This window comes from Siniperca chuatsi, linkage group LG17, assembly GCF_020085105.1.
Source record: "Siniperca chuatsi isolate FFG_IHB_CAS linkage group LG17, ASM2008510v1, whole genome shotgun sequence".
Lineage (NCBI taxonomy): Eukaryota > Metazoa > Chordata > Actinopteri > Centrarchiformes > Sinipercidae > Siniperca > Siniperca chuatsi.
Window position 1 is genome coordinate 16,315,358 of NC_058058.1, and position 20,863 is coordinate 16,336,220.

The 20,863-nt window shown below is 40.6% G+C and overlaps 2 protein-coding genes across 5 annotated transcripts in view; one reads left to right on the forward strand and one right to left on the reverse strand.

Moving 5' to 3' along the window:
* ctnnal1 (catenin (cadherin-associated protein), alpha-like 1) overlaps window positions 1-18,372 on the forward strand; it is a 49,403-nt gene extending 31,031 nt beyond the window's left edge. The window contains exons 3-19 of the mRNA XM_044172442.1: window positions 3,000-3,187; window positions 4,042-4,161; window positions 5,558-5,647; window positions 5,919-6,089; window positions 7,059-7,259; window positions 8,280-8,366; window positions 8,695-8,853; window positions 9,690-9,782; window positions 10,791-10,941; window positions 11,992-12,029; window positions 12,118-12,171; window positions 12,532-12,686; window positions 13,038-13,086; window positions 13,662-13,718; window positions 15,091-15,210; window positions 15,970-16,053; window positions 16,767-18,372. Of these exons, the coding sequence (XP_044028377.1) occupies window positions 3,000-3,187; window positions 4,042-4,161; window positions 5,558-5,647; window positions 5,919-6,089; window positions 7,059-7,259; window positions 8,280-8,366; window positions 8,695-8,853; window positions 9,690-9,782; window positions 10,791-10,941; window positions 11,992-12,029; window positions 12,118-12,171; window positions 12,532-12,686; window positions 13,038-13,086; window positions 13,662-13,718; window positions 15,091-15,210; window positions 15,970-16,053; window positions 16,767-16,937 (1,988 nt within the window). The 3' untranslated portion in view covers window positions 16,938-18,372. The remainder of the gene's footprint in view (window positions 1-2,999; window positions 3,188-4,041; window positions 4,162-5,557; window positions 5,648-5,918; window positions 6,090-7,058; window positions 7,260-8,279; window positions 8,367-8,694; window positions 8,854-9,689; window positions 9,783-10,790; window positions 10,942-11,991; window positions 12,030-12,117; window positions 12,172-12,531; window positions 12,687-13,037; window positions 13,087-13,661; window positions 13,719-15,090; window positions 15,211-15,969; window positions 16,054-16,766) is intronic.
* abitram (actin binding transcription modulator) lies at window positions 18,362-20,863 on the reverse strand. 4 transcript variants are annotated; one of them, XM_044172446.1, is made up of 6 exons: window positions 20,776-20,863; window positions 20,377-20,428; window positions 19,624-19,753; window positions 19,412-19,488; window positions 19,258-19,327; window positions 18,362-18,929 (listed from the first exon to the last, which is right to left on the reverse strand). In XM_044172446.1, exons 2-6 carry the CDS (start codon window positions 20,424-20,426, stop codon window positions 18,771-18,773), a joined length of 486 nt encoding a protein of 161 aa, XP_044028381.1. In that variant the 5' UTR covers window positions 20,427-20,428; window positions 20,776-20,863; the 3' UTR covers window positions 18,362-18,770. The 4 variants fall into 4 exon arrangements, with proteins under 4 accessions (XP_044028381.1, XP_044028380.1, XP_044028378.1 ...); XM_044172445.1 differs by having other exon boundaries at window positions 20,630-20,863; XM_044172443.1 differs by having other exon boundaries at window positions 20,619-20,862.

Below are 20,863 nucleotides of genomic sequence, written 5' to 3' on the forward strand. Positions count from 1 at the left end.
AAAACAAGGACCTCATTTAGCCTTTTACAGAGCAGAGCGGAAACAGTATCACACTGGATAAGAATTTAGACACAACACCGTGATAATAGGTTTATGTTGAGGTACCAGCTTGTGTAGCAAACAGTTTAATCCTCATACAGCACTGATTTTTAAAGACGGCTGAAACTCAGACAAAGGCTGATGGGAGGAAGAGAATATACACATAGAAAATGTGTGTGTGAATGTTTGTGTGTGCAAAGGTAAGGCCAAGTAAAGTATATGTCTGTGTGTGCGTGCATGTGTAAATGTCTGGATCTGTCTTGCCCACTGTGACTAATTTATTTCAGTTCTCACTTTCTTCTTAGGGTGGTATTTTCACAGTTTTCCCCGTGCACTTCTCCTGACAGACACTGTACAACTGTTCTCTAATTTAAACAAAATAACTTTTTGTCTTGTCTCTGAACATTTTTTAAAAATGATGGAGAAATCTTCAAGGATGAAAAAGACTTTTTAGAGTCTTTTAGTCTCCCGGCGAGAGAAGGGCTAGTTAGTGAAGGATTGACATTTCTCTAATACCTAGCCACAGGGAGAGTTTAATCAGGCAGGCTTCAGCCTTGTGTGCTATAATGAATGAAATAAAGGCAGCCTGAAACACTACTTTAATTAGATGCTACCCATCATCAGAGTGGTGGAGAGATCCAATGAGGCAGGTCAGTGAAGGCAATCTGTGTTGGATTTCTGTCTGTCTCTTTCACTCAGTCTCTCAGTGTCATTCTCACATTGACATGCTTCTGTCTCACTTTCTCTTTCTCCCTCAGAAAGATTCAAGATAAGATGGTAGTTAGGATCAAAATGAAGTCATAGCACATACAGTATGTGAGTGTTTAAATACTGGACTACAAGTGGACTACAGGTTCAGGACAATAAGTCGGTAAAACTCATGAATGATATATAAATGGTATAGGTCTACAGCAATGTTAGCAGCTTTGTGAGGCTGTACTGAGGCACAGCGGTGCTTTCAGCTAAAGACTAACATGCTGATGTATAGCAGAGATAATGTTTACCATGTTCACCATCTTAGTTTACCATTGTTGGCATGCGAACATTTGCTAGCACTAAACACAAAGTACAGCTGAGGCTGATGGCAGTGTCATTAGTTTTGAAGGCATTTGGTCATAAACCAAAATATCAGACAATTAAAAATGTCTAACTGATGATGGCGCTCGATGAAAAGTTAAGGAATCCCCAAAGTTGATACAATTCATCCTGAGTGGAACATGAATAGCTGTACGAAATTTTATCGCAATCCACCAACAGACAGACATTTCCTTCCATTGAGTCATCCAAGACTGACTGCCTGCAAGCGGCGTGACAACACATCAAGGATCGCCCTTTCAAGTTTTCACCTATGAATAATAAATTTATCATACATAAAAAAGCAGAATTCATTACACCTGATACATGACAGAAGATCCAAAGGTCACGAGTACAGTATATGATAACTAAGGGGGAAGTGGGATAGCTCTGTTTTCCGTACTCCAGTCCATACCATCCATATTCTGGGCTTTAGAAGGGGGAGTTGGCTCCCTCTGCTTTCCACCCTGGTAGTGTCATGGGTGTTGAGCAGCATTCATTGTGAGCCAGGCCTAGATGTTTTAACTGGTTAGCGGAGCTGGCACTGAAAAGCAGCATGTCGGATGCAATCAGTTCGTCAATGCTGCTTCTTTGAAAGAACCAGCCAAACCAAAAAGACAGCCAAGCTGTATGACCCGATAGAGACCTAGCTATCTCCCCTTCCTTTTAGGGGTAGTTGTCTACCCCAAAAATGGCTCACATCATCCAGAAAGCATGCCAGTAGTGTCATGCTGGCATAGCTGTCATACCACTGTGCTGAATATAGTAACGTTGTGTTTCATCCTGACTAGGACGATATGTTCTCCCAGAGGTGAAGAGTGGCACATTGGAAGAACAGTGTGCCATAGTGTTGTCTGAACTAACTTAGAGGGCATTTAGGAAATTGACCATCCATCCTTCAGTTTTCTGCCTCTTATCTGGGTCTAGATCTTAGTGGCAGCAGGCAAAGCAAAGTAGCCTAAAGGTCTTTCGGGCCAGCCACATCCTCCAGCTTTTCCTAGGGAATCCCAGGGTGCTCCCAGACCAGATGGGATATGTAAACCCCCTGGCATGTTCTGGTTCTGTCACCCCATCTGGGAGGAGACTCTTCCTGAATCATGACTGTTAGCCAGAAACTCCAGAAGTGCAACCAAAAGTCCTTTTCCATTGGCTCTCCAAATTTAGTTTTTGTTTTTTCTTTTTCAAGCAATACATTTTTTATAAAAGATTTGTACTGAGAAGGACATTTTGCAGCTGAAAAATAAACTTTTAAGTGCTTTCTAGTGGACCAGCTATGTAATGTATGTAACGCTATTTCTAAATGCGCTTAGACACATTATTTCTGTACTACTAACTTGTTGTTAGATATTATACTTTATCATCCCACATATAATTTAAAAGGTAATCTATCATCTGTTGGGTTTCCAGCTCACAGACTTGGCCAGATATACAAACAGCCTAACAAATGGTAAATAGTAAAAATGTAGTATATGCATTATAATGATGCAATTTTGTAAACTGTCTAGCTCAATATAATTAGAATATGCACAAGCCTAAAAAGAATGTTGTAGGAATGTCTCCACTTACAGTTAAGAAATTATGTTTTAGTTGTCATGGTTGAAGTTATGTTTGATCCCATTGAGTTCCAGGCAGGGGGAAGCCTTATACAGATTTTAAATTTGGGAAAAAGAGAGCACTAGTATGAGATCAGTACTCTGTATCAGCACATACCCAGAGTTTAGGTACACGAATCGGTAGCAGGAGAGAAAAAGTCGGATTGTTGCATCTGTACACTCAAACACAATATATCTGCAATAAGCTAACATCAGACAATAAATTGGCCTGTACAATTTATCAGTCTAGCTCTGTTGCTGAACCAAACTGTAACCTTCTCTCCTCTCTTGCAGGTGATGCCATAGCCCAGCTGACTGATGTGGGATCAGCCTTGCCGTCCCAGTCAGACGGACGTGTCACTGTGTTCAGTGATCGGACAGGGATGGTGAAAGCTGCCCGCTTGCTCTTATCCTCAGTCACTAAAGTCCTGGTCTTAGCCGACCGTATTGTCATCAAACAGATAATCACATCACGCAACAAGGTGAGACATGCAAATGTAAGATGGCATAACCTTTTAGGATCTGCATAAACTCTCTCTTGCTTAATCTCTCTTGCACACACACACAGTGGTCCACACATAAATACACGATCACACACACACCTAGCAAACTCCATCTTGAGTTCTTCATTTCCTAATAGATAAGCACTGGCTCTCTGAAGGAGTACTCTAGAGGTAATTGAAGGGAAGCAGCACATTTAGCGACCACATAAAAACACAGAGCAAGAGTCTGTCTCTCTCCATCGTACCTGGCTATGCTCTTAGCCAGACAGTGATATGGATGCAGCTGTAGACTGAGCCAAGAATGGAAACTGGGGGCTTAATCATGACTGGTTAGCCTCGTTTGGACGGACAGTCGACAGCCCCCCGTTCTGCATTACTGGCAAACACAATTACATCTCTTCGTCTTCTTTGTCTGGCTTGGATAAAAGCTGCTGCATTACCGCTGCCAGCTAGCCTACCCTCAGCAGCTAAATTAGCAGCTACATAGACTACTATTAACTTAAGTGCAGGTTAGGAACTACTTAATCTGCTGGTTTTATTTTAGGATATCACTGATGTAATTACATCACATTGAACCATTAATACTACAAAAGAGAGCGCTGGAGTAACACAGAAATAGAATGTAAAAGCTCTAGAATATTGTAATATATTACACATCACTAGTCCAATAACTTTTATTCTTGGTTCTGTTGTAAAGTAAGGATTCACTCTTTGGGTATAAACATGGTATATGATATTCTCAGAAATAGGTTGTTACAGTGTGGAAGGACTAGAAGAACACAAACCATCAACAGCCATTCATCGTACTACTCTGATTCTTTCACTCCTCTCAGGTCCTGGTTACCCTCGACCATCTGGAAAGAGTCAGCACCTTCCAGGAATTTGTACAGATTTTCAGCCAGTTTGGCAATGAGATGGTGGAGTTTGCCCACCTCACCGGAGACAGACAGAACGTGAGTAGCATGTGAAGAAACCAACTCTCTGCTTTTCTGAGTGTTAAAATCATCAGTACACTATAAGTTTCTCTCAATGAATGCAACGTAAATGTGGTCTAACTTGGCAAAAAGCTGCATGTGAATATAGTGATGTTTATTAACATGGAGTAATTTGTCTCTCTGCAACACTGAGCACATTTTGTTTATTCATGTAGATAATTGTTTAACAAGCAGTGATTTTCTAAACATGGTATCCTGAATGTGCAGGCAGGTGGTGGAATTAGACTGTGAAACCTGCAGTACTTACATTACGAATGTGCAGACCAATCAATAATTCAAGCGTCAAATATTTACACTTCCCAAAAAATTCAAACAATGAAGTAACAAGACTTCTTCAGGCGTCTCTTGTTTATGCAAATGTTCCTTATTTCTTTCTGTATGTATTAATTTTTCTAATCCATATCTCAATCCATTAAAGAAATGTACAGGTCAGTTATGACTCATTCTCCACAAACTGTTTACATTATGAATCAATGTTGATATGAACTGACCTATGCTTTCAGTGATGCATTCTCTCTGCAATATATCAGCTTATACTTAAACAAAACTTTTGCTCACAGCCTCAGAAAAACAGTCCAACTTAGGGTTTCTAACTTTGTTCTGTCAAGGACTGCTAATCCTACTTTGATGTATACATTCAGCCTCTGCAGTTAAAGCGCTTTGCCTGCAGAAGCTGATGTAAAGTCCAACGGCTGCGATAGCTAGACAGGGAGAGAGGATCGACCATCCCTCTTTCTGAATTTCTTCAGGGGCCCGTGTTTTGACATACACATCATGTCTCTCTTTTCAACGCTCCTCATTGCAGCTAATGTTCTCTCTTCTCATTTGCCACCCTGTTTTCTTTATCTTTTTTTGTCATACTTACTCCCACTCATGCGCTCACATGCACACACAGGCACAAGCACACAGCCCTTTAGAAAATCTACCATGTTCATCTATTGAAGCCAGGCGAGCACAGAGACAAAAATAATGACAGATAATCACATCGTTTTTGTAATCTATGGAGAAGTGATGGGAGAAGAGTTGATTCAGCTGCCTTTTCTAAATCCTGTATCTACCTAATTCCAGCTGTCTATATCTGTTTGGAATACACAGAGGGGTCATACACACTGTGTCTTCTTTCCTATTCTGGAAGCATCTCTTTTTATTAGATGACAATTAACCTAGGAAGTTTCATGTGTGTGTAAACTTGGAGAGGAATCTGTGTCACATTTGTGTGTCCCTTCATATCAGCATGAAAGAGATTTGTTGCATACTTTTGGGGGACACCCCGAGAGTTCTTAGAAGTTGCAACTGGAGTAAAGCCACCCATTACCATCTGGTGTGTGTGTGTGTGTGTGTTTTTATGCTGTAGGACTTGAAGGATGAGAAGAAGAAAGCACGGATGGCAGCAGCCAGAGCAGTGCTGGAGAAATGCACCATGATGCTCCTCACAGCCTCCAAGGTAAACAGCTGGCGCACCAACGCCAGACCTCTGGGCAAGGGTTATGGATTATATCCAGCCTAAAGACTTAAGGCCTTCTCAAGTTTATTTAATTTCAATGTTTTCTCAAATGCTGCGATCAGTGGTAGTACTCAAACTCAAAGTCACATAATCATAAAAAAAAAACAGAGAGAGTAAATAATCGTGGTCGAAAATCATGACAAAGGATAGAAGTTGAAAAGAGTAGAGGAGGGTACGTGTTTTGACATTTCACATCGAATTCCTTCCAAAGACATGCCTGAGGCACCCAGATTGCGAGTCGGCGCGGATCAACAAAGACGCTGTGTTCCACCGAATGCGCTGTGCCCTGGAGCAGGTCATCGAGATAGTCACTGAGGCACGGAGCTGTGGGGAGAACAAGGTCCTTCCTGCCAGCATCTACAACGGCATCAAGGACTTCAAGGTAGGATCAGAAATTAGACTTAGTGAAGGAGTCGATATATATCACGATAAAGGCTTAAGATTAGGGCTGCTCCTCTGACAGGTGTTGGCCCGTGAAGTTAAGTAATGATCCTCTTGTGGGTGAAGCATCATGCTGAACAAGTTTTTTTTTTTTTTTTTTTTTTTTTTGCTGTTCACTGTAGCACAGCCTTTTGAAAAATGGCAGTAACATAATCTGTTCATATTAATAAGAAAGACCATAGTTTTAAGCAAAAATCCTCAAATCACAATCTAGTTGTGGCTCTGTATGTGTGTTGATTTGTGTTGCAGCATTAACATTTTTGCATTCACTGTGTTTGTTGCAACAGCTTCAAATGTAAGCCAGAATCAACATGGAGGACCAGACCTATCTATTTTATAATTTGGGTCATATGGTTGTGTAAATCACCATTAAACCTACATCACTATGACTAATCTCCTCTGTTGTCCTTGTGCACTGGCAAATGAAAGAAAAGAAATGTTTTGAAGGTTCTTTTCCATTGAGATAAAAGAAGAAGAAAGTATTTTAATGAAAGGACCCGGAGATGCGTATTGCTTTTAATAAATGGTTTCATAGCTCTTAATGGCAGAGTTGAACTAAAAGCTTATGTAAACCTGTCATCTTAGGACACAAGCAGAGACCATTACTTCTCTTAAAAACAGATCTTTGTTGAAAAAAGAAAGGAGAAGGATAAAAAAGATATGTTTGTGTACTTTAGATGCTGTTTGCGGAATTTAGTGTGCACCTTTGAAGGCCCAAGATGACTCTAAGGCTATATCCCACAATCCTTGTTATTTAACGATGAGGTCAAGTACATATTGATAATGAGATAGCAAATTATGTTGGTTTTTTTCCCCCTCAGGACATTGGTTAGTAAAATTCCTGTGTGTATTGCCACTTCAATCTTTTCCTTTCTCTTCTCAACAATCCTTCCCAACCTTCCTCCTGCAGTCCAGCGTGGAGTGCCTGCGGGAGAACCTGTACTCCTTGTCACCCCAGAGCATGGGCAGCCAGCTGGAGGTGCTGGTGGAGCGGACAGAGGACTTCACTGATTCAGCCTACACCAGCCACGAGCAGCGGCAGGCCATCCTAGGTCTGTGCCAGCTGGCTCGCCAGGACACTCAGCAGCTGGTGCACGCCTGGTCTGAGGCGGTATGTTGGCACAAGCAGGCACGCTTGCACAGATGCGCATACACCTACAGGAATATTCATAAAAACATATGCTAATATATTAAGAATAATAATAAGTACATCTGTAAGACACTTGTAAAAGAAAAGTATTATAATAAGATGCAAAACAGAGTTATCCAAAGAGGAGGAGAGTGAGTTGGGTTACTGTTGTTAGTGTAAGGAATGATGAGGAGTTGGCAAGGTTATAAACAGAATGTAATATATTTCTCATCCAGTCATTCACTTTGCCTACTCACTTTCTTTTCACACAGCCCTCCTGGAACAACAGAGCATAATAACCCACCCGAATAACCTTTTTTACCGTGGGCTCGTTCAGCCGAGAGAGAAACATCACGTAGTGTTCCGCGTCTTGCTGCCATTCAGCAGAGTCCCCTTGGCCTATAAAATTGATGGACTTATGAAACACAAGTCATTATATTGCAGTTTCTCATTGTAAACTTTTTTCAGAGTACACAGAGAGACTGCTGCCACATAATACAGTACAGTAGTGCTTCATCTAGCATTTGCAATTGAAGGTCATCTGTTTTGAAATAGCAGAGAATGCATCTGAATGTGCAAATATTCTTGGGTGTTCTGCCCAGTCCAATTTGTGGTCTTGATTCTTGTTGTGGCAGGTTTAGTAGCATATATATTTGTTTTTATTCCAACTGGATTTATGGGTCAGAAAGTATACAATTTAGAAAATTGTTGTGCAATATTTAAATGAAATAATTTGTTTCAGTCATTTGAGTTTGATTACACAAAATTGCATGCTGAAATGCCCAACTTTCTTTGCATATTCAGAACATAATAGGTCACAAATGTAATTGGAAAGTCAAAAACCATGCTATTAAGACCCAAGTTAATTTTCCAATCCAGTCTTTTTCTTATTGCATTGTCATACTCTTCCAGATAACAATGGAGGTTTGTCTGTGGGCCTGTAAAACCACATTGGATCTCATGTTTTATTCTCCTCTTCCTCTCTCTGTCTCACTGGAGCAGCAGTCTGTCCATGCCAAAGAGGCCACAGAGGACATGGAGGTGGCCATCCTGAAGACATGCCAGAGCGTCAATGACCTTAGACGTGAGGTGAGCAGCAGTCTGTCTCTGCTCTTCCCGTCCGCCCTCTGAGTGTGAATAGATGTACTCATCTACAGAGAGACACAGACATGACTGGGATGTTTCTCACTGGATGTTCTGCCTCTAGCTGGTTTCCCACTTTTCTTTTTCACATCACTCTTCAGCTTACCTGTCAACTCAGCTGTCATTGTGTCACCTCTGCTCTTCTTCTTTTTTTCTCAGCCTCCTCAAAATCCACACTACCTCTCACTCATCTCTCTTTCTCTTGTGTTTTCTCCAGCCTCCATTACTCCCTCCTCTTCTTATTCTGCAAATGAATCTTTGATTCCTCCTCCAGCTCCATAAGGTGGCAGTCGGTCGTGCCTCAGACTTGCTCAAAGTTCACGGGGAGCAGTTGCCTCTACGGGCTCTCAAAGCTGCAGGCGCCGAGGGAAACCTGGAGGCAGTGGCAGAGTATTCGCGCAAGCTCACCGAGCAGAAGGAGCAGCTGGTGGAGGTAGGCGGAGGCAGGGGCAAGGGGAGCAGGGAGGCTGGGAGAGGTTTGGTGGTAGTGCCACCTAGTAGAGGTGTTCAACTGGTAACAAATACAGCAGTAATGTAGTGAAGTTTAGATTTTTCCATATATTTGTCCGCATTTATCAATCTGCCTTCTTAGGCAAAATAGCTGGCATGCCACAAGCACTTGTTTGTGCAAGCAAACACATACAGCTTGAGATGAATGAAAATATAGACTACACTTCTAATCCTCAACCAAATTAAAGTCAACATGTGGTTTTGTTATGCAAACACTGAGCAGAAAAATACCATGCAGGCTTTGTCATGTCTTTGCTAGTTGCCCTAACAAACAAAACTTACAGTATAGTTTGAAAAGAGACATTGTGTGAGTAAAGGTGCTCTTTTTGGGAAATTTACAAAAAGTACACAAAAAAATACTTTCGTTGTGAAACATTTTCTTAAAGATGCAGCCATTTACTCAGTATCCACCCACACTAAAAAAACCTAAAACACAATTAATTAATTATTCTTTTTCCTTCCTGCTGAAACCACAAATGAAAAACATACATTTCTACAGGTTTTGTGTAGTCAACATCAATGCACCTAAATGAAGTAAAAAGTATAAAGTAATGAGAAAAAATGCAATGACCGTATAAAGCTCTAAAAATAATTTGACTACTGTGATACAATTAGGTATGATCACCTATGATTTAGTTTTTGCCAGTAAGATTTAAATTGGTAGGAAGGTAGTATATAGAGTCAACCCTGCAGTATAACTTTCAAACCTCAGAAGCACCTCCAGTCAATAATTTTTTCCTCCTGTGTCTTCAACCTCAGACGTGTCGGCTGCTGTGCCACGTGTCAGGCACAGAGCCTCTGGAGATTACCTGTGTACATGCTGAGGAGACCTTCCATGTCATTGGTCCACAGGTAACATTAACCCTCCAAACATTTTTTGTATTGATTTTTATTGATTTCTTTAGTTTGATATTATACCCCATTGACTTGTGATGTGTAAATGCCAGCAAACAAGGGAGACAGGATCAGTCTAGAAAGACATACAGGCTAACTTTAATTAAACCTGAGACCCATTTCATTCCATTCAACACTTTTATTGTATGTCAGTAAAGTCAAACCGGTCTCACAGTGGTCTGGGAGTGAAATCATACCTGCGTAATATTCTACTTAGATGCAGTGGGGAGGGGAAATAGGCAAATTACCTCACATCTCCTCTGTCCTCCTACACCTGCCAGCCATTCAAGATATCTGAGAACATGCTGTCCACCTAGTCCCCCTATCCCAGATCTAATTATGTTTGCTCTTGGAAATCGTCCATGCCAGTAATTATCCAGCAATGTAGAATGTTCCCGTCCTGCAGTGCTAATGTCAGGCCCCGCATGACTCTGCAGTAATGACTCCGCTCCTAAGTTCAAAGGTCAACCAATCAATAACGTTGCAGTATGGGGGTGGCGCTGGTGATATGTCTCTGTGTGTGCCCAGAGTAATAGAGGGGTGGCCCAGAGGGTAATTGGCTATTAAATACTACACTGTAGGGGATGGGTGTGGGGTGTGTGTGTGTGTGCACGCGTGTACGCGCGTGTGTGTGTGCACTTACACACATGTTTGTGTGTGTTTTGTTATATTTGTCAAATGTAGTCGTCTGAAATCTTATTTCCATGTGTTTCAAACATATTGCAAGCTTGAGCTCAGTTACACGTATGGTGAGTTGTGCATCAGAGATGTAGAAATGTACTTATAAACCTTACTCCCTTTTTGTAAATCACAAGGTTGATGATAAAGCCGTAAATGCCCAATACTTAATTATTTTGACCATGAAGATTTGAGCTAGTTTTGAGCTAGTTTTTTCTGCTTGGTTACAGACCAACTTTATTTAAATATTACTTTTCTCATGTCACAATTCTTCACACTCCTGCTCAGATCATCTCGGCCGCCCAGACGCTGGCCCTCCACCCATCCAGTAAGATTGCTAAGGAGAACCTGGAGGTGTTCTGCGAGGCCTGGGAGTCGCAGCTCTGTGACATGGCCCTGCTGCTGAGAGAGATCAGTGACGTCTTTGAAGGCAGGCGAGGTGTGTTTTAGTTCAGTAAATGGATAGGAAGGAACAGAAAGCCTTTCAGAAAGAGTGAGAAGCGGAAGCGAACACAGGCAAAATGTGCTGTCAATGGCATTTTAGCCTGAGAGAATCAAATTCGCTGAAAAAACCTTGGTGAATCATGTTGACCATGAACACTTCAATAGCCTTAATGAAAGTTAAAGTTGAGGCAAAGAAAGCAGCATGAGCATATCTTATAAAAATTATTCATCATGGACTGTGGGAAGTATTTTCTAAAAGGAACAATGCCAATGCCATTAAACGCCCATGCATCCATTCCTCCTCTGTACTTCCTGTCTCTATTCATTATTGTACCAGTTACCTGAAATCATGGACAGCCCCTCTTACAAATCAGCTGCTTCTATCCTCACAGAGACTCAGACAGAAAACACACGTAAATACTGTGTGACTGTGTATATTCGACTGTACATTTGTCTATGTACACACAGATGTATGTTTGTATCGGGGGTGTTGGATTTAAGTGTTATCAACCATGTGCTTTCACACGCTGTAAATCGGAGTAATCTCAAAGACAGGGGAAAGATGTTTTGGCATATTTCCGAGACATGGTTGCCCTCAAGAATGTGACTTTCACATAGAACACAGTAAGTGTTTTGAAGTGCAGCTCAGCGGGTGAAAGGATCACATCCATCACACATTTGTATTCCCGTGAAGCCAAAGTGCTGTGTTAAAATGTAAAAATATGGACACTGTGGAGAGATTTGCTTTTATTATTTTCTCCTAATCTTCCCCCGTGAACACGACAGTAGAGTTTATTGTCCCTGTAGTTGATTGAAACGAACCATGCTGTTTGTGATGAAAGATAAAAATGTGTCAAGGGTGGACGGTGATAAAAGCAAAACAATTTCATTACCATAATTATTGAATAACCATAATTGCCACCCTAATTGTCTGAAAAAGTGTGAATATCTACATAGTCATTTAAAGAGAAATAACACGATTATTGTTGGGGTTTTTTACTTGTGACCTTGTGTTCATATAATCACAATAACTCTCTACTCCTAGGAGACAAAAGACCCTATTTGTCACTTCCTAGACCCGGGGTGAGTATCACTCCATCCATCCTCATGAATATTCCAATGATCCAATGGTTTTTAATCCTCTGATTAATGTCACTCTCTTTTCTCACAGAAACACTCACTCACCAACTTGAAGACTGCCAAGGCTGTCAAGTTGGATGCAGAGGTAGCATACACTACAAACTCCTCTGGCTTTCAGCACAATACATCACGTCACATCTTGTACCCCGTTCTGACAGCAGTATATTCATCTCCAGGAAACTTTTTGTCACTCACATGAAGAATTGATAGTGTTCGTATGGTAATAGGCTACAATTTTGCTGGCCGGCAGTTTTTCACATGCTGTACAACCACAGGAAGCAGGATTATGCTGATTATAGAAATTCTCAGTGTGTTAACAAATGAAAATAACCCTGTTTGCTAATGTACATTTCTAAAATGACATCCAATATATTTTAGTCTTTCCCATATAGAATTACTTTGTATGTGTGTGTCTTTCTGTGTGTGTGTGTGTGTGTGTTTGCAGGAGCAGACAAGCATGGCAAAGCTGGGTCTGGAGCTCCGTCTGCTGTCGTCAGATGTTGACACAGAGGTGGAGAAATGGGAGGAGCAGGAACACGACATTGTCCGGCAGAGCCAGAGCCTGGCCAGCATGGCCTACAACATGCACCTGTTCACCAGGTACCCGAACAGTACCACACACTACACTGATGCGCACATGCTCCGATTGTATATCTGCAGCCTGCTGAACTGTTGCATTCATTTCAGAGCTCAACATTGTAAAGCCTCTTAAGCATCCACACGAATCTCTTTAGAGGCTTAGCGTTAATGAGAGCCCCCCAGCTATCGATATATACCAGGCGTAGTTTGAGGCACTGACAAAGTTGACATGACTCATTCTGACAATAAAATGGGATGCGATTCATCTAAGTTAGTGTTTGTTGATTGCTGTGGATGTGTTTTGCCCTCATCCATCTTTTTCATCCATGTTTCCCTTCCTCATTTTCTGTGTTTCCCATATTGATTACTCAGGGGGGAGGGGCTGCTGAAAACAACACTAGATCTTTTTCATCAAGCTGAGGTATGTGCGTCTATAATCCTATTCTTTCCTTCTCTCCACCTTCTGTTCTATTTTCCTCCCATTTTATCGAAGTTGCAAATAAATGCGAGACATACTGGGGCTGGCAGATCAATAAGTTAGTAAATGCCAGCATCCCTTCATTCAGTTCCCTCTCACAGATCTGGTAGGACATGACTAGGATTTATCATTGTGATGGAAATATAGTGTTGTATGTACCCGACCACATAGGACACATGAGGTGATAACAAACAAGGTTTGCATGGAGGAGTGTATCCTATTGAATTGGGATTATTGCCAATAATGTGCAGTAATTTGCAGAATCAGGGCCCAAAATGTCAGCCAAGATTTATTCCTTTTGGGGTTAGCAAGGGAGATAAGAGAGGAAGAGGAACGATAGGGGAAAGAGACCGGAAGGCATACTGATAAGAATAGACGAGAAAAAGTCAATTCTCATAATATTTACTGACTGTGCTTTTTCTTGCTATTGAACGGCTTCCTGGTGGAAGTTAAAAGAATGATAGTTTTGCTTATATTTGTGTTTTGGTTTTTGTCTTTTTTTCTGATTCACTCTTAAGGTTCTTTCTGAAGAAGGGCTCCAGCTGTGCTCATCTCTCCGCACTTTTTCCACTCAGGTATATACAATTGCATAAATCTCTCTCTCCCTCTCTCTTGAACACACACACACACACACACACACACATTGGATACCAAATCGCAATGCGCTCATGATACCATTTCCAAATATTTTTGCACATTAAGCACTCTCAAAAGAAATCTAATGCATATTATATAAAAGAAAGAAGAGTTTTGTAGCAATTAAATGAAGAAATATATATTTCTGTACACAGTATGTTTTTGCTTCTGAATCTGATAAGTGATATGAAGCTATAGAAATCAGTATCGGTAGAAATAAGTAACAGAAAAAAATAAAGCAAAAGAGAAAAGAAAACTGCTTATTTTCTTTTGCACAGGGTGAGCTGCTAACCCATCTGTATGTACACACACACACACACACACACACACACACACTGGCACCTGTGCCCCCACCCACGTTACGCCTCTTACACACATACACACCCATATCATGCATTCTGGCATGCCATGGTGCCAGGTCTGCCTTATAAATCACACAGCGAGAGCAGGAAATTAAGGCTGTCACACACTTTCACCGTCATCTTTTCCTCTCTGCGTTGAGTTCCAACAAACAAACATAGCCTTGGTGCCTTCCTTTCCTGTTTCCCTCTCCCACCAACTTCTTCCCCAGGTCCTCCAAGTTTAATTAAATGGCGCTTTTTGACAGCCATTAACGACTGCCATTTGTCACTGCTGTGTCTGTAGGTGTGTATGTTTGCACACGTGCATGTGTGGAGGAGATGAGGGTGGGGGAGTTCACTGCGACCACCCGGGACTAATTCATAATCAGGAGGCCCAACTCTTCAACTTGCCTCACGCTTTCTTATTAATTACATCAAACAAACTGATGCTAATGGAGCCCCTCTGTCTCACCCTCCACTGCCATAGTTCTTTGGCACCAAACACACTTGCAGCACACCTGTGTTGCCCTCATTGAAATTATGAGGCTATTTATGCAAATTAGTGAGAGCATTTTTAATTTAAGTTCAAAAGGTTTTATGTACTTTTGTCAGTCATAAGTAATGCTACCCTGAATAAAAGAGCTTGTGTTTTTAGGTCATTGTTGTAACTGGAGTGGATTGATGGCCCCCGTGACTGAGATCTAGGGATTAACTCAGCTGGATAACAGATTTAAGCAGTAGATCATGACCTGGTTGTTGCTGAGGGATTACATCAAGCAACACTAAATTTGAATTTATTTCATCCTCCTTTTTGTGATGCTTGATTTGTGTTTGACCAAGAGCATCCAGCAAATCTATCAAATCTATGTATGTACATATTAACCCAGTCTCTCTGGATAATACCATTATAAACCATCTCTGCTGTCCTGAAAGACATCTCTCCCTCTCTCTGTCTTTCTCTCTGTTCCAGCTGGTTGATGAGGAAAAGTCTATGGTGATGACAGAGATGGAGAAACTGGTGGCATTATGCCAACAGCTGCAGATGGGTTGCAAGACTCCTGTACAGGGCAAGACTGCCACCTTCCAGAAGGTACCCATACTACGCTTGTGTGTGTCTATCTTTTTATGGTTTTGTTTGTGTGTACACTTTTTTTTAAATAAAAAATGAATTTATGACTTGTTTTTGCCCTGAGTCTGTTTTGTTTGGGAGACATCAAATTAGTAACATCATACAGAGTGTACAGAACGGACTTTCTGTAGTTTTTTCTTTTTTCTTAAAGGGATAATTATCTTTGACAGCATCAAAGCTACATACCCAACAACAGACGGGCATCAATGAAGCACTGAGCACACAATAGAGCATGACTAACCACGTTACTTCATTACAGACTACGGCATAATCTTTGAGTGATCTGCGAGTAATGCCATTATCGAACACAGGGCGCTAGATTAATGAATGTCTACGAGGAATTAATGAGCATCTTGGGCAGGGATAAGCTGCCTTAGGTCACCTTGTAATAAAGGGGAAGGTCAGAATCAAAAGGACGGGATGAAGAATAGCGTGTCCTCTGCTGATTAATGAGCATCTCTTTGATATGTATTGGCTCCCATCTCTCTCTCTCCATCCTGATGTTCACTTTATCATTAATCACTAATAAGAGAGTGTGTGTCTGTCAGGGGTTGGCACAGCAGAGCACAGGAAATGTTAAGTTATATGCTAATCACAGTTTAGACGGTGATGTGCATTGGTAGGCTGCTGGGTTGATGTGTTTGTATGTTCTTGTGCATTTGTATCCATTGTGTATCCAGGCTTAAACGAGTTTGTATTATTTTATTTCTTTGTCTCTAGGTGGAATCATCCATTCAGACAACCAGAAGCATCTTGACTGTGGTCCTCTCCCTCCTCCCATTCTGTAACAAGATTAACAGAAAGGTGAAGCCACTGAACAGGACTCATGACTGAATGACTGGCACTAGTGTTTACTTGGCAAGCTACATGGAAATCTATGAAATTAAAAGAGAAAGAGCACAGAATAATTTATGTAGCTGAAAAAAAAAATAAAATAAAATTTGCAAGAACAATAACTGCCACTTGGGGCAGTGGAACTGTTTGCTTGTTAGCAAACAGTTGCCTATTTACACATCCAGCAGATGCGGAGCAACATTAGCATTTATTTGGAGTGATGTTTCTGGCCACTTGGCAAATGTTAGTCCCACATTCAGCTCTTTAGTTTTTGGTCTCCACCAACTCCTGAGGGAAATATTTGGCTCTTTAGCTGCTAAACGGCAGTGTTGAGTGATAATAGCTAAAAGTGTGTTGTTACATTTGCTTTTTTTTTCAACAGCATAAAACCAGGTAACAGAAGTTACATTACATTTTTTTAGTTGACGCTTTTATCCAAAGCGACTTACAATAAGTGCATTCAACCATGTGGATAAAATCCAAAAATTGCAAGAATCATGCAAGTGCATCAACTTCATCAAATATGCTGAACTGCTTGAAGTGAGATATTTTAGAGATAGAGAAAGAGTTGAAAGAGAGAAATAAATCAAATGTCACAGGATGGGTCAAAGATAGCAAGCTCTTTTATTTTCATATTTTGTTTCTTTCCATTCATTACCTCTCCATGCTGTGTCGATTTGCAGTACAAGTCAGAGAGGAGCAGCCTGGGTTCCCCGCAGGACTGGAGAGAGAGGCAGGAGGCATCCACACCTGTCAAAGAGGAGGGAGCTCTCAACAGCAAGAACAGCAACGGTTTTGGTGTCAAATCCTTGGAGCACCGCATGGTCGGTCTCAACCTCCTGGAGAGCAAATAATCCAGGAAATAGTCACTTCTTTTGTCCACTATTCTCCCTTGAAGCAGCACGTAGCCAACCTCACCTTTCTGGAGGACATGTAATCCAGGAAATACTTCACTCCCCTCATCCCCATGCACCCACCAATGAGTGGGCCAGAGCTGTGGGGTGAAGATGGTTGCCTGGGTCAGTCAGAGTTTGTATTTGCTGTCTGGATGATGAATTGTAAGGTTCACAGAGGAAAAAGCAGATCCAAGCTCTCTGTGCCCAGGGACAGTTTTACCCCAGGGTAGCTTGTTACCTGAAGCACCAGTTCCACCCCAGTCCACAAGATGGAGACAATCAGCCAACACTATGACTTTGCCATTTGCAGTGAGCCATACATCCGTCTCCACTATGTGCCTCTGTGTAACAAGCCTATTTGCTTTGTGGTGTACTGTAAAAATGTTGCACATGTTAGCCAAATTGTGGGGGGGCACGCAGTGAAATGGCTGAAAACCCACCATGCATGATGCCATCATCACCAAACCTCTGTGTTTGTTTATGGTCAATGTGTCATGTGTGTCAGGTTTGTGATGTTATCACTTGTTCTGTAATTCTGCCATAGTGGTACACTCTGTCCTTGATCACTGGCATTGTAGTCAGCATCTCACTGGGATAAATAAGTATTTTAAAAGTCAACCATGCCATATGATTGTCTAATTTCCATACAGTTTGCTATGGAATGTTCCCTATGTGTCATGTTAGTAACAAAATGCAAAAATCACAGTTTAATGCCAAATATGATTGTCCTCATGACGACGCTCTGATCTTCAGCTTGCTACTTGTATGAAATATAAAGCTCTTAATCCTCCAGTATACATCACTGGAAATTTTTATTTGGGCCTGGTTTCTCCAAAATGTCAGATGATAAAGATAAAGCTTATCACTAAGATGCTTTTGGGATGTCAAAACCTTACTTTATACTGTCCTGAGTATTATAAAATCATTCTGTATATACTGTAATACATTTTTTCCTCACAAAAGAAATGAAAGATAATTCTGAACTGGCACCTGTGTCAAATGGAGCCTTGAAGTGTACTTGTTATGAAGACTATCATTGTGAAGCTGCCTAATTGGCCAGTATGTATTAAATGGTATATGGTATGTATAAAATGGTACTTGAAAAATACATACATACATACATACACACACACACACACACACACTAAGTATCCTAAGGTAATGACTTTGGTACTAGTTGAGGGTGTGATAATGACAAATAAATAACGCTTAAGCTTAACGCATTAAGCTTTAGAGATGCTTTGTACAGTCTGAGAGCAGCTAAGGATGCTGGGTATTGTAGTGGCGCTACAGATGTGAAGAAAATCATAGATCTAGTTTTGGATCATCTATTCTTTTGACAATTGAAAGATTAATAAAGTGACACAAAAAAATAAACAGTATTTTTCTTAAATCACTGTCTGTTGTCTTTATTGACTTTCTATAAAAATAATTCAAACTGGATATTAGTTCGGGGTATTTAACAAAGAGACAATATGTCATGCTTTCCTCTATTTCCTAATTTTTAAATTAGAAAAACCAAACAATGAATAAAGAACTTGAATGCTAAGTGCTTCCTGAAACCTTCCTCAATTTCCAAAACAATGAAAAGCAATGTGTAAATAGTCTAGAGGCACAGTGCTGTGCTTGCATTATCTGCAATAGTCCCTTTGAAGTGACCACACATAAATGACATAAATGTCACATTCCAGGATAATGTTCTCAGTCTTCATCCAACCTGGTGGGAGTGGAATGAAGGGAAGCTCTCCCAGAACAGTTTTGACTTAAATAAGTAGAGAAAGTGGAGCTCCGTCAAGTGGGTTGTGATTGGCCAACAGTACGTTTGGAGACGACGCTCTCAAACTCCTCTCTGCTCAGAAGATTCTCCGTTATGCTCTTGCTCTCCTCAAACTTTGGCAGGATGACAGCGATGTATCCTTCGGTGGATGGCTGTTCAGATTTGACAAAGCACTATTAAGACATTTCAAACATTTGTATTGATAAGATTAGATGAAACTCTGTGGTAGAGAAACTGACAGTTTCCAGATGTGGACCATGAAAACTGTCATGCAGTCAAAACTGATATTGACAAAAAACAATACATTGAATGTTTTTACATTTATCCAAATGTATGGTCTAATGCAGGACGATATACAGTATCGTGTGCAACACTATTTACATTAATAAATGCAAATATGTGAATTGATTAAATTCACAGGATTGATGGACGAACTTAAACATGGTATTCTAGACGTGCACATGATAATGATAGCATTACAGTGTAAAAATGTATATTTACCTTTTCCAGCAAGAGTGTAGGTGTTTCTAAAATACTCTCATTGACCTCAAGAAGACGGCCCCGGATGCAACTAAAACGATGATAGATTTGTTTGACTGATCATGACATACAAGCAAGTGGAACGTATGCCTAGAAAAACAGACTATTGTCTCACCTGTAGATTGTGTATTCAGTTTCATCTGTGCATGTTATCCTACACAGAGGAGCAAAATCTGTAAGGAACTGACCCCCCTAAAATGGGAAAAAATGGTTGACAAGCATTTAAGGCCAAGTTGACCACTTAAAAATGTGAGAAGTGAAGATAACACAAGTACAAATGTATGCACAGACCAAAATCTGTAGCTCTATTAATTATTATGAATTTACCCGCTTGGACTTCCCAGACACTTTATTGTTCAGCCGACTGCAGCCATTACTGATCTGGTAATTGATGCTTTTGATTGTCCGCCCACTCTGAAGGATCGGGTGAGTGTCTGCTAATGTGACAACACATATTCTGCAGGGAACAAACACAAATTTAAAAGTGCGCCTTGAAAAGGAATACCAAAAGTTAACAATGTGTGTATGTAATGTAACAGTGTATGTAAATCATTTGCACATTTTAATAGGGAGTATCTATCTCTCTCTCATATATATATATATATATATATATATATATATATATATTCAGATAGGGCCCAGGAAATACAATATCAACTAAATACACTGGGTGACCATTAAAATAGAAACCCCTGTACACTGTAATATGAAATCAACTATAATGATATCACCTGTTTTGAGGCTTATACTTTATTGAAGCTGTACGTTTTATTAGTTTGCATTAAACATTTATGGAAGGTGTTTCTAATATTTGAGTTCCCCCATAGACAATATTTTAGAAACCTCTTTAAATATAATGCAATACTACCACAAAAAGCCTCAAAACCAAAGTGAAGCAAGACCAAGTGATCTCAACAACAGCCGAACATTTAAGGTGAGCAGTATTCATCCCAGGGCATTGCAGCACAGGTGTCTCTATAATAAAAAGGTCACTCAATTACCATTTACAATAATGACTATTCATTTGGTAATTATCACCACCTGGTGTTGATTTCACTGTTTGCCCATCACACTCGTTACCTGTTTGAATGCTGCAGGATGCAGTGGTCCTCACATGGTTTCCCCTTCATATCTAAATAAAAACAACGGCAATAATGTTAACGCATCCGTGACATTTTAATTAAAATGTAATGTATTTTTAAAATGTAAATGCTGGGTAATTATCAAATTATTTAGTGCTCTCTGCCCTTGAGGTCTCAAGTTAAACTAACGTTAGCTGAGTTAGCCACCGGACAGCTAACATTGAGTGACATTATATTTACCGGCTCTGTACCATCGTGTGTAATATCGGTCGACAACTGAAGGCGCCTTTGCTTCTGGGTCTTTCTGCTCTACGCAGTCCATCAAAAGTATTCACAATACAGGTTGTAAGAAAATTACTAATTTAAAGCAATGTCTACGCTTGTTCACTATAGTTACTTTGCTAGACGGACAGCAAAACATGTGGCGCCACCGGACGGGCGGTCCTTCTTCTTCTTCTTCTTCTTCTTGGCAGTCAACGTTGTGG

Coding starts and splice junctions, on each gene's coding strand:
- abitram (XM_044172443.1), bottom strand. CDS start 20,700: ATGGACTGCGTAGAGCAGAAAGACCCAGAAGCAAAGGCGCCTTCAGTT. Junction 19,489..19,623: donor TGTCTGGGAAGTCCAAGCGG/GTAAATTCATAA, acceptor TTCCCATTTTAG/GGGGGTCAGTTCCTTACAGA. Junction 18,930..19,257: donor CTACACTCTTGCTGGAAAAG/GTAAATATACAT, acceptor ATGTCTTAATAG/TGCTTTGTCAAATCTGAACA.